Raw genomic sequence first — 12,896 nt, 5'->3', positions numbered from 1 at the left:
TGACCACCAGGACTGTGTTCCCCCAAGAAGCTGGAGGCATGCTGGAGAGAGTAGAGAGCAGGACACAGAGAACAATACATACTGAGCAAGGCTGGTAGGAGAAAGACCTGAGAAGGAGCCCCAAGGGAGGATATTCAGTTCAGGATATCCATAGCTGAAGTGGTTCCCACGAAACCCCAAAGATCTGAGCACCAAACTACGATCGCTCCCCAAGACTAGCCTGTGACACAGGGTGTAAGCAGAGGAAGGAGACCTCACAGCTGGGCCCTAAAAGGTGGGTACCTCCACCCCACCTGTCCAGGGAAACTAACTTGGTAGGCTTCCTAAAAATAGGGGACTCGATAGGCATAGGACTCAGGGAGCAGCCAGAGTCAAGGTCCTCTCTACAGAAGTCACAGTTATTTCCATGAGGACCCGAAGCCTACATAGAAATGTATCTGTGTCAGGACAGGGAGGGAAAACACATTTTCCTATGTTAACATCACAGACAGTGGTTCTGGTCCACACTCAAATGGGTACATTTGGGCAAAGTACATTTCCTCTCTAGGCCTCAATCCTTCTTTTAAAGTGTTCTTTGCCCTGGGAGGGTTAAAAGATCCTTCAGGACATGAAGTCCTTATCTTAGTGTTCCCTCTCTGCTCACAGCAGAGGCCCCGCATCTGGAGAGTGATACAGGAGGCGGGACAAGAACTGCCACACTCTTTAAGGCTTTCTTGACCTGGTTACACAACTCAGCAGGTCACGAGAACACTGGAAGGGCTGGTATCACAACCTCCTTTAAAAACAGGTCAATTGCAGCCAAGAAAGGTAAAGAGGCATCCACTGTGGTAACTAGTTGTCAACAAAGGCCAGGTGAGAGCCTGAGTCCTCCAGTCCCTTGAGCACCAGACTGCCCTGAGCAGCCCTCCTTTAACAGCACTGTGTAGTCATGGCCTGGGGTTAACATCTTGACACTGCCTTGCAGTCCCGCCTCCAACATGTTGTTCACTACCCCATGTATGCTGCTGCCTGCTCTAGATGCCTGAGATCAGAGTGGACCAGCTGGGCAGTGGGGGAGCCCAAAGAGGAGTGGGCAACTACCTTTGATGACAAAGGCCTCCGACAGCAACCGCATCTGATACAGGGGCTTGTTCTCCACGGATATGTCACCGATCCCAGCCCGTGCATACATGCTGATGGCGTCCCGGTATGAGCTCTCCACATAATGTAGCTTGCCCAGGATCAGCATGGCCTCACACATGTACTGTGGCTGAAAGGACAAAGATGTGTTAACAGGTTCCCACTCCAAAGCTTCTATCCCTCTCTTACTGAGCCACAAGTCACAATTTGCCTAAAACCCTGTTCAAAACTCTCCTCCTCCAGGAAGTCTTCCACGATACCTGTGCTCCAGTGCTTCCACAGCCAAGTCCACAGACTACTGCCTACACCATGGCTCTTAATAAAATGCTTAGACTATCCCTAATTGCTTCCTGTCTTGACTTCAGGCAGCTGTAGAGTTGGGCCCTCTCTTGAGCCCCTACAAGCCTCTGATCCAGGCTATCCCCCCAGAAATTCAATACTTAGGGGCAGGGAAATGAGCCAAATTTTATGGAGCCCCAAATTTATAGTGTGTGTGTGTGTGTGTGTGTGTGTTAGGTGAAATTAGAGAAATTAGGTGAAAGGCTTTAGAAAGAGCTCATGAGGACCCAAAAGCTGTCACCCACGCCCCTGCATCAGGACATTGGAAGGGGAAGCAGCCACATTAGCAGCATGGGACAGGAGGTGAGGGGCCTGCTGGGCCACAATCCTATCTTAGCAGAAGTAGGGTTAAGTGCAGAGACTGGGAGACCCAGAAGACCTAATCCAAACCCTGCCTCTATATGCAAATCTCCACCCACTCAGAGGACTCTCACAGCATCCTTAGGACCTCAGCTACTCTACTTGGCCAGGGACTTGGCCCTGGCCGAGCTACCCTGGTAGGGCTGTGCTCACTGACAAATCAGCCAGTACCACCAACTGAGAGGCTGAGCTGAGCTGGCTGGGCAGGAGCCCTGAAGTTTAGCATCAGATGGAAGTCTACTCTGAGATCTTCCATCTCTGAATGGCACTTGCTAGAGCCTTATGCACAACTTGCCTATTGGTCAGGCTCTGGCCACTGCCATTGGTACAAGGGCACCAATCAGACTATTTCCCTGGAGATGAAATCCTGTTTCCAATCTCTAACCTCTCCCACTGGCTGGAGATTCTCAGTCTGCAGTGGGAAGGTAGGTCAAGGTATCTGTGATCCCAGGAGAACTTCCTCCATGCTCATCACCATCGTCTTTCTAAGGGGCCAAGTAAGAGAGACAGGGTGAGACAAAGCCAGGCCCTGTGGAAGCAAACCTTCCATCCTCAATCACCATGAATCTCTAATTTGGTGAATTTCTATCCTTCATTGCCTTCGCTCACTCAGAACCTTCCCTATGCCTGCCAAGATTGTCATCTAGTCCCTCAGCCACACCTCCTTCTAGAAGCCTCCTTAGTCCTAGGAAGCTCCCTTCTGTGAAGTTCCCACAATGCCTTGCAATGCCTACACAACTATTTCTGTTCTGAATACCTTTAATTCTCAAAGGCTGATTTCTTTCTTCAGAATAAACTATTTTTTTTAAACTCATAATCTCAATACAGTTGGTTCAAGAAGGCCACACACTTGCCCAGTAACCAGCACTATAAGCCTCAGTAAACATCTGTAGTTAGATCTCTTTCATGGCCATTCTGAAGCAATGAAGCTGTTACAAATAAGGGTCTGCACTTGTACTATCAATTATACAGAACCAATTTTATATTTCTTCAGCTTGATTTCTTGATTAGATTAAACTATTTGCAATTCTGTACTGCCGTAGCACCTTGTTGAAGCCCTCACAGAGCTTGACATCGCTCTGGTTCTGAGCACACTCCAGAAACTTCTTGCTCTCTAGTGAACAAGGTCCAACTGCTGGTCTTGCAGCTGGGCTCCCTCAGGCTCTTGGTAAGTGATGTCAGGCTTTGCAGGCTCAGCATCACCACCTCCGCTGCAGCCCCCAGTGATGGTGTGACCCAGGGTGTGTCCCACACTGCAGAGCCCACAGACACACTGGCTGTAGTGGTAGCCATCTGGGACATCAGACCTGGCTGCTGGGGTGCAGCAGTGGTGAGACAACTGCAGATGGTGCAGCTGCTGCTGGAGGCTGAGCTGCAGGTGCTCTTCTGGGAGCAGCCCTCATCTGAGGGGCCTGGCTGGCGGAGGAGTCACCCAGGAAGTGTGGCTTTGACTTCCACACGCCATCCTAACTGCTTGTAGTCTCAGTGTTCAGACAAACTGTGAAAAATCCCAAAAGTGTCCAGCAGTTTCTCTCAAAGGCTAATTTTTAAAAAACCATTTGTTAGTTTCCTCAAGAAGCCACGTACGTCCCCAGCCAGGGCCCCAGGTAACACATTCCCAGCAGGATGCAGCCCACAGAGCTTCTCAGCTGTGCCTTTGCCTTTCCATGTAGAGGTCTCAAGCGACAGGCTCATGTTCTCCCTACTCAGCCCCATCTTCCTTGTGATGAAGAAGAGATAATAATACCCATTCCCTGCCTCCCATCCCAGGGAGGCTAATGGCATTAATAGGGCAAAGTCTAGAACACAGCTCTGATCTGCCCGAGACAGAAGCAAGATAAACACAGGCCACGGGCAATGATTATGACTGTGCTCACAGGTGAAAGGGCACCAAGACTTGTAAGGACACACTCAGGCCATAAAGAGTGGGTGTTGCTGTTGGCAGATCCCTGTGGACTAATTACAGTTTACATTAGGGCAGCCAACACTACAGGGACAGTGTTTTTCTCTTTTACGGATCAAAGATGACCATATAGTCCCACTGCTGTACTGTCATTTCTCTAATGTCTTTACTTGGCAACATTAAAAGTCAATGACCCTGTGTCTGAATTTTAAGTCTTCTTGGTTTGTGGATGTGACCAATGAGGATGACACATCCTTGCCCAGCTGAAGGCTGCCTGCAAGAGTTCCTCAGCTTAGGATAACGATCCCCTGCTAAGTAAATCTTTAGTTGCCTGTCCTATCTCTGCCTCATGTCCTTGTACTCTCATAAAGTTGCCCAATAGGAAATAACAGATGAGAACGTCTCACTCTGAGACTGAAACTCCTAGAAGCTGTCCTTCAACAGGCCCAAGTTCCTTGGTCACTATGTTATTGCCACTCTAGTTCTCAAGAGCTTGAGATATCAGAGCAGGTGGAACCATATTTGCTAAGTGGTTGCCTTTCCCAGGTCACAGAAGTGGGGCTAAAGGCATCATAAGAAGTACCTGGGCAGACTTAATGAGATGCTGCAGTTCTGAGCCCAGTGAGTAGCAGAAGCTAGGGCAGTGGCTTACATCACTGATCTCCACAGAACTGAGCAAGCTGGGACTTCAGGAATCACCAGATTGTAGGATTCTGATAAAAGGAGGAGGCACCTCAGGACTGCCTTCCTAGCCTCTTCTCCACATCCATCAGAGCTACTTGGGATACACAAGAATCCACCTGCTGCCTAGAGAGTCTGCTCTGCCCTGATCTCTGAGTAAGACAATCTGAAGACTCACCGGCAGCTTCCCATTGTTAAGGATGCTGCTCAGGTGGTCCTTGGCTTTGTTCAGCCTGTGATCAGTCTTCTCCAGCAAAGGGATGGAGTCTTTTATTTTGTCGTGGTTATCCTTCAAACACTGCTCCAGAAGGGCCTCTGCTAGCAGCAATTTTCCAAAGTCATCTGAAAAACAAGACAAGGATCCTTGACTCCTTGAAGATGCATAGTAAGATATCCTGAGCCCCGAACCACCCCTACCCAGCACAATGGCTCAAGTCTGAGAAAACAAAGGTGCATTTTCCAAAAACTTAAATAGTCTTTGAGGATTGAAGGGAGTTCTAACCCAGTCTGGGCAACAGAGCAAGAACCCATGGAAAAACAAAAAGCCCCCACTCAAACCATGGAAGGGAAGAACTGTACTGCGAGGGTTTCACAGGACATTTCACACTCTCCTAGTTCCTGAGGTTGCATAATCAATTTGCCCCATCTTACAGGACTTTAGTGGATGACCTAGCAGCCAAAGAGCGAATGTGGCATGTACAGTTTCCATTTTTAAGAGTTGTCTCATATAGGAGCTGATTGCACACCTCATGGCCTGGCAAGTAGCTTTAGACTATTTGATTGTGCTTCCCCCACCACAGTGAAATTCCAATCTTGTCACTACCACATTCTGCTACCTGTGACAGACAGACAGACAGACAGACAGACACACACACACACACACACACACACACACACACACACACACCCCACAGGGGAGCCAGGTATCCCAACAGTCCAAAAAGGCAGCTCACTGCCTGCCCCATTACACACGAGATAGGCCTAATAAATACCTGTCAGGTGAGTCAGATCTCCTAGCTTTCTGGAGAGGAAGCCAATAGACAGGGGCAGCTATGTCAGTAGTACCTCTAGGAGCATCTGCTCTGTCCTGCCTTTTCACAATGCTTTCAGCTGCTACACTGCTCTCTCCTTCTGAGAATCACTGCCTTTGCTCAGTTCTGGAGCCATGTCTGCAGCCCTCCTGTGAGAAATCTCCATCCCTAACAACACCACGCAGCCCTAAACCTGAATCGTAGCTGCACTGTCCCACAATGGGTTTACCCTGAGGAAACACCATCATATCCTTTGCTGCCAAACTCAGGATTTTAAAAATTAACGTTTTGAGGATTTGCCTTTAAACATGATGTGCTGATGAAACCTAAGTTGAAGAAACTTCTAGAAGGGCCTACTTGGCAACATCCTACAGATAGATGCCTTTGCACATGTGTAAAACAACCAACTCATAACTCCTCATCCAGCAGCATGTATACTAGCAAAAAAAAAAAAAAACCCAAAAAACAAAACAAACAAACGAAAAAAATAGGTTGCTAATTAAAATTTTATATGTCCATAAAAAGGGGCACCCTGCACCCACAAAATAGAGAGAGGGTGTTCCGTATGTGCAACTCTGGGAGGAACTTCAAGCTAAAGTGGTACCAGTGAGGAAGAGGCAGGCAGATTTCCGAGTTTAAGATCACTCTGGTCTACATAGTGAGATCATGGTGAGGCCTTGTCAAAAGAAGAAAGGAAGCAAGCAGAGTGAGCAGGTCATGGTAGTGACACCCCTTTAATCCCAATAGCAGCACCAGATCTCTGTAAGTTCCAGGCTTAGTCTAAATATTGAGTTCTGGGTCAGCTTGAGCTACTCTGTGAGACCCTGCCTCATAAAAGAAAAAAAGAAGGAAGGAAAAAAGCAGCGCACAGAGTAGTGCCTGCAGTCGCAGAAGGCGACCTCATTTCTAAATCTCAGCTGGGAAGAGCAAGGACGCTCGCTCGTCATCAGCCCCAGCTCCCTCACGAGCTGTGTACTTCTGTGCTTGTGGCTCAGTGGTTGGCCCGGCCTCAGGAAACCCACAGTAGGGTTCCAAACCAGCAGGGTTCCAAGCCAGCTCCAGGGCGCTGGTGTGTCCCTCACCAGGCCCCTCCTGTGAAAGAGCCCGCTTCACCCCAGATCCTCTCCCTTGGCAGCTTAACGCCTCGGCCTGCGGGCTGTTCACCGCCCTCCCAGAAATACAGGCCCCTAATCTCGGATACCTTGCATGACAAAAGAGACTTGAGAGCCCCTTCTCACAAACATTTGAACCTATGCCTCCCACGGTGGCGGTGGCGGTGTGCAGCAGTGCAGTCTCAAACTTGTGACTCCTCCACATGTGGGAAAAAAAGTTAACTTGTAGAAACTAGAAAAAGCATTGTTGATTTGGCTGAATCAGATTGATTTAAAAAAAAATTAGAAAGAGGGCACAGAATTTTGTGTATTTTTTCTTTCGTTTGATTTTTTTTGGGGGCGGGTGGTGGTCGTGTTAGAGCAGATGGGACCTCATGGTGGGAGGAGAAGAGACTCCAGCAAGCTGTCCTCTGACAGAAGAGTGTATCTCGAGTGCATGCGCGCGCACACACAAATACACACACACAAATAAAATAAAATGTAAGTTAATTTATTAAAAAGATTGTTCATAAGCTCATGACCGCTGAAGTTGGTTGATAATAGACGTGGTTCCTTCTCCCTTCTTAAAGTATTTTGTAAATGTTTCATAATAATGTTCTCACAGACTTAAAACACTGGCTGGCTGCCAGACAGCTCAAGCAAAACTTTTCATCTTGCCTGTCAGCCTAAGTTAGGTCCCCGGAACCTCCATGGTGGGAGGAAAAAGTGACTTCCTGCGAGTTGGTCTCTAACTTCCACAAGAACACTCTGGCTCAAGTACACCTGCCCCGCAGATAAAATAAATAAAAGTAATGGGGAAAGTTGATTAAAAAATCAAATCAGAATACTGGGACGGCTTTGTTTTCAACACAACCTCAATGTCACAGGCCAGACTGCGAAGCTCTTGGCACCCGTGCTCACCAAATCGCACTGGATGTGAGTTTGAAGAATACACACAGATAGTAACTACCTCCCCCATGGGAGGAGCAGCCTATTCAGACTGGGAAAAAGGCCTGGGCTGTGTGCTTCAGCTCCTTCAACCAACCTGCTCAGGAGCCGGCTCCTCTCTCTGGCATCTTCTGGAATCTACTTCTGATGTCCCTCCAAGTCTCCACAGAAAGCGCTGACACAGCAGCCCTCAGGGCCTCCGTGAAATATGGATGTCTAGGGTTCGGCCACCCCCACACCCTCTTAGTAACCTCTGTCTTTTTCCTCCTTATGCTACCATTAGGTAGCAAGAGTCTGACTGCTCAGTGGTTTCAGGGAAGCCAAGGACCTTCTGACTCCATGGGCACATTCATTTATGTCCACACATCCATGTGCATAATTAAAATACACAAAATTTTTAAAAAGGATAATCTTTTTTTGGTCAGGGTCTCACTATGTACTATGTAGCCCTATCTGACCTGACCTGGAACTCACTATGTAGCCCAGGCTGGCCTTGAACTCATAGAGATGCTTCTGCTTCTGCCCTCTTTCCAGTGCTGAGCTGTGGTGTGTGCCCTTCCTACACTGCAGTTATCCTTCCTACACTGCAGTTAGGGAAATGGGCACCAACATTATTTTTCCCCACATGAGGTTCCTATTCTCTGAGTAACTATGGAATCCAGAGAAAGAGAAATAGCTGTCAATCCAAGATGCTCTTGGATGTTCTGGGCACTATGTGCTTTCCTTCCTCTTGTCGTTGTCATTTTCATTATTGTTGCTGTTGTTGTTGTTGGTGGTGGGTGTGTGTGTACATGTGTGTCCCTGTGTCTGTCTGTCTGTTCCTGTGTCCCTGCCCCCACACTGTCAAAGACAACTCAAAACTCAAGCTCCAGGTCTCAACTCATACCACTAGTGCCAGCATTCTGGCTAGGACATGTTCATGAATGAGCACACCAACATACACATTAAGTGACTTCTGCACCCTGGTGTCCTCATACCAAAGATAAGGAGAAAACTTCTACCCTCCTCACAGGGTTATTAGCAGGAAGTTAAACAATGCTGTGCCTGCTTCCCAAAGGCGCTCCATAGAAGATGGTCCACTTAGGTTTGGGAAACACAGCATTCATGTATGAACCTCACTTTGACTTCACACTGGATGATCACATTATGAATCTGAAAAGTCCTGAAAGTTTTGATGGTGGTTGTTACTATGGGTGCTGGGCATCAAACCTAGGGACTCTGCCACTTAGCTCCATAGGATTTGTTTTCTTCCTTCCCTTTCTTTTTCTTTCTTTTCTTTCTTTTTTCAAAGAAAGAATTTCACCAATACATACACAGCCCAGATTGGCCTCAAACTAAAACCTACCCTCTCCCTTCGCCTTCCATTTGATAGGACTGCAGATGTGTGGTACCAAGCCCAGAAGGCCTGCAGTCTGATATTAAAGTCCATCTTTGAATCCATTCTTCCCTCAGCTTTTTGTTTCCCTAAACTTTTTCCTCCTGGGATACTGATTAGCCAAGTGGTGAGCCTCCCTGGAAGCTCTAAAGAAGAACATAGGAAAAACAAGCCCACTGCTTCCTGTCTGGGGCCCAGCACCTTGCTCTGTGGGGCTAACCTCACTCATATTCCCACACGGGGTACCAGGTACCAATACTTTCGTGTGTCCTACCCACACCAGCACAGAGGATTCCTGTAAATTTCCTGCTAGTGCCCTGGAACAGGGAAGAACTGACAGGTGCACCCCTGGGCCATTCTCAGACCTCCTGGGAGTCCTGCATTCAGGACTTTCTGTGGGCAAACACCCTGCCCTTCCCAAACACCAGGCAGGTCGGCCGAATCCCTCTGCCCTTCCTTTGAGCTCTGCAATCTAAGCCACAACTCTCTACCATCCTGCCTCCTACCCACCCTGGGTGCTCTGCAAGGGTACGCATCTTTGAGAGAACATAGAACAAATGAAAAGATGTACTCAGAATCCGGAGTTCATATTTCACAACTTCTTGGCTGATTAAGTTATTTACCTATAAACACAGCAAAAACAGCAACTAGGAGTAGCTGGGAGGAGTGATGACTTAAGTCTGGCATACAGTAAGCACTATATCGGAGCAGGGTATTATTGTTGTCATAATCACCCTATCACTCCCACAGAGGCGTCCCGGGTTGGGTGGTTTTGGAAAACTCTTTATATTCTGATTATTCTCTGCTCCTTCGGAAAAGGTGGGTGTGTACACGCGGCGGGCTCTGAACCTCTCTCAAGGCAGAGAGCAAGACGCCCGAAACAGGATCTGGGTCTGGAGACTAGGCGGGGTTCTCCCTCCACCCCATCAGGGTGTTTTCCCGCTCCAGCACAAGAGCCCAGCCCAGCTAAACCAGCCCTGCTGCTAAAGCCACAGGCTGCCAAGACTGGATGGGGCCAGTGTCCACCACTGGCGAAGATCCTGAGGCTTGCCGGCCTCTTCTCCGACCTACCCAATTCTCAACAAACGCCTCGGTCTCTAAGTCTACTGTGGACAGAGCTTGGTCTCAACATTATTTGAAGGGAAAATAAGAGAAAACACAGAGAAACAAATTTAACATGAGGGAGTTTTGGCAGTTTAGGGAGGCAAGGGTCCGATACCTACAGAAACCTCCATTTCACGGTAGGGTTACCCACGTGACCTTAAAAGGCAAAGAGCACAAACTTTTCTCTTTCTCTCTCTTCTCTTCAAACACCTAATCTGCAAAGAGATTTTTCTCTTGGGACAGAAGGACGTTCCTAACTGCCTCGGCAAGCCGGAGGGTAACGCCCAGCGCCGGCTCAGGATGGTCGGTCGAGTCGCGCTTCCTGGACGAGGCGGTGCTTTTCGCGCGCTCGCTCCGGGCGAACCTTCCCTTCCCTCACTCACCGGTGTCCAGAGAGGTGAACCTGCCGCTCGGGCTGTTTCGCCGGTTGCTACTGCCGCCGCCGGAAATGCCCAGCATCTGCAGATGCCGGACCAGCTCGAACATGCGGTCCCACTGGCCCTCAGCGCGGCAGCGCTCCATCTCGCTCTCCACCTTCAGGTGGGTGCCGTGCGTGCCCTTCGCAGCCATCTTCGAGCGGGAGCTGTCATGGGAGGTGCGGCGGAGGAGTGGAGACCAGGCCGGGGACGGCGACCAGGCTGGGGCGCACTCTCCAGCAGACTTGACCGGAGTGCAGACGGCATCCGGGGCCCGGGTGGCAGAGGGGGCCCGGGAAGCGGCGGGGGGCCCGCAGCAGCAGCAGCGGCGGCAGCGCCTAGCGCACCGCCTGGAGCCTCCGGACTGGGGCTGCGGCTGCGCGACCCCAAGTCGTCCAGAAGCAGCCTCCGCCGCTGCTGCAGCAGCTCCTGACGCTGCTGTCGCCGCCGGTGCTGCAGCTGCTGCCACAGCCCCCGCCCCGGGCCTGGGCGTCTCCAACAGCGGAGCCTCCCCGGGCCGCGGCTCCACCCCAAAGTGGGCGTGGCTATCCCCCGCCGGGCCGGGCGCGCGGGCGGCCAGCGAGGCCACAAGAGCCAAGCGCGAGAAGGGCGATCTCGGCCCACCCTCCGCCGGCCTCCGGCCGCTGGCTGGGTGCTCACTTTAATGCTGCGGGGAGCCCGGGCGCCCGGGGGCGCCTCGCTCCCCGTTCCCTCCCCATCCCGTCAGGACTCTCGGCCTGGGTTCCTTCACCCGGACCGCCCGGCTTTGTGTGGTGGCCTCGTCACCGCAACAGCCTGCGGCACGTCACAAATCCGAGGAGGGGCCCGCGGGACAGCTGTAGTCCCGCGCTCTTGAGGATCCAGGCTGGATGCAACGCGCCTCGCCCGCGGGTTTGCGGACAGACCGGCCGGGGCAAGTCCCTAAACTCTTCGGATGTCCCCAACTCGGAGAGGGCTTATGTTTGTTTTAACTTCAGACTCCCTACTCTAGATTCTAAAAGAGGATCTCAGCTGCTTTTCCACTTACTGCGTCTTCATTTTGGTGTCTAAAGACTGAACAGAACTGCAGGGAGCGCTCCACTACGCTCGGCTTGGCTCTAAGGCCAGCGGCGCCCAGAAGTTCAAAGGACTCAGGGCGGGGCTTGGAGGGAGGAACCAGGACTACGCTGGCTAGAAGGCAAGTATCGTACCCCCACCCTTGATGAAACTGGAGCTGTCAATCCTGCCTGGGAATTGAGGATGTAGCTCAAACCACAGACAACACTGACAATACCCAGGGCCTGTACTTAAGTCACTTGTGAGGTCCAGTACGAAAACTTTCGAGGACGATAGAGTTAAGGCAAGCTTTTTAGTAAACTCCCAGAAACCTGAAACTGACTGCTTTCTCCGAAAGATCCTTCCACTCCCTGCCCCTTGCTGCCGGGAAATTCACAGGTTCAAGTTTCAGAACAGAACTAAGGTTTTCCGTTTTATCAGAGTACAGGCTCCTGACCCCTATCATCAGATCCGGTCCTTATCAAAACCCCAGCTTCTACGTGTAATCTAAATGAAGTCCCCTTCCACCCTGGAAGGCAAAAATCCCTGCCTCTGTGTGCAGAACCTAGGGTTCCACAGAACTAGATTTCACTGAGGCGGTGGGGCGGAATTGGGGATGGGGAGGCAGAAAGAGTCAAAGGTGGACCTGAGTGTCTGAGAATGCACTTTCAATTTACCCTAGCCCGGTTGTTCGTGGGAGTTAACGCTGGGGCCGAGCAAATAGCAGGATTGACAGAAGGGGGAGGGTAGACTGACAGAAACAAGGAAACCCCCTCTTTTCTTCCCATTCCTTTGTCAAGCACGGTGACAAATACTAGGGGTCTGGCTGCAGAGAGCACTGCTACTTGTCTGTTTGATCCGGTCATCAATTTGAGTATGAGTGGGTGGGGAGGAGGACATGGAGTTCATGCTTCAGATACAAAGCAAGTGTTCCTCCACATGACTCACCACTTCTTAGCTCTTTTCCAGCAGAGGCAAGTCCTTCATCTTCTAATGACCAACTTTTTTTTTCAAGAGAGTGAAAACATATAGGAAAAAGAACAAACAAAACAGTCACAGAGTTGTGACTGAATTAATAACATCTGCCGAGATAAAAGGCAAGCAACAAAGTGGAGTTTGTTGGATGTGACGGTACACACCTACTATCATAGCATTTGGGAACTAAAGGCACGGGGATGAGAAAGAATTCAAAGTCAACCTGGGATACATAACAAGACCCTTTAAAAAAATGATTTTTAAAAAATAATCTTGAATCTCACAGATAAGAATTTAGTATAAATTTTAGTCAAGACCGCTCTTATGCCAGCTTACCAAAGCTACTGGCCAACATCATGTTGGTCTCCCAGTGATTTTATTGTTCTTCATGGAGAGAAACACCTTTGACCTCAACAGTCTTATTAATGTTTCTAAGAAAGAAAATGAAGTTCACTGGAGGAAGTATGAAGTAGGGGGAGGTTGGTTTTTTCTTTGAGACAGGTCTCACTATGTTGCTCT

The 12,896-nt window shown here is 49.8% G+C and overlaps 1 protein-coding gene and 1 pseudogene across 1 annotated transcript in view; both read right to left on the bottom strand.

Annotated features, from left to right (window-relative positions):
* The window catches only part of Ttc7a (tetratricopeptide repeat domain 7A), a 107,533-nt gene extending 96,769 nt beyond the window's left edge, over nt 1-10,764 (bottom strand). Inside the window, exons 1-3 of the mRNA XM_028765082.1 lie at nt 10,335-10,764; nt 4,581-4,744; nt 1,081-1,249 (exon numbers count right to left, since the gene is read on the bottom strand). Coding sequence (XP_028620915.1) covers nt 1,081-1,249; nt 4,581-4,744; nt 10,335-10,521 — 520 coding nt within the window. The 5' untranslated portion in view covers nt 10,522-10,764. The remainder of the gene's footprint in view (nt 1-1,080; nt 1,250-4,580; nt 4,745-10,334) is intronic.
* On the bottom strand, nt 2,826-3,283 carry LOC114619216 (annotated as a pseudogene).
* Nucleotides 10,765-12,896: the final 2,132 nt, after the last annotated feature.

Source organism: Grammomys surdaster, unplaced genomic scaffold, assembly GCF_004785775.1.
Source record: "Grammomys surdaster isolate TR1022 unplaced genomic scaffold, NIH_TR_1.0 149, whole genome shotgun sequence".
Lineage (NCBI taxonomy): Eukaryota > Metazoa > Chordata > Mammalia > Rodentia > Muridae > Grammomys > Grammomys surdaster.
This window is presented reverse-complemented; position numbering and strand designations above follow the sequence as displayed.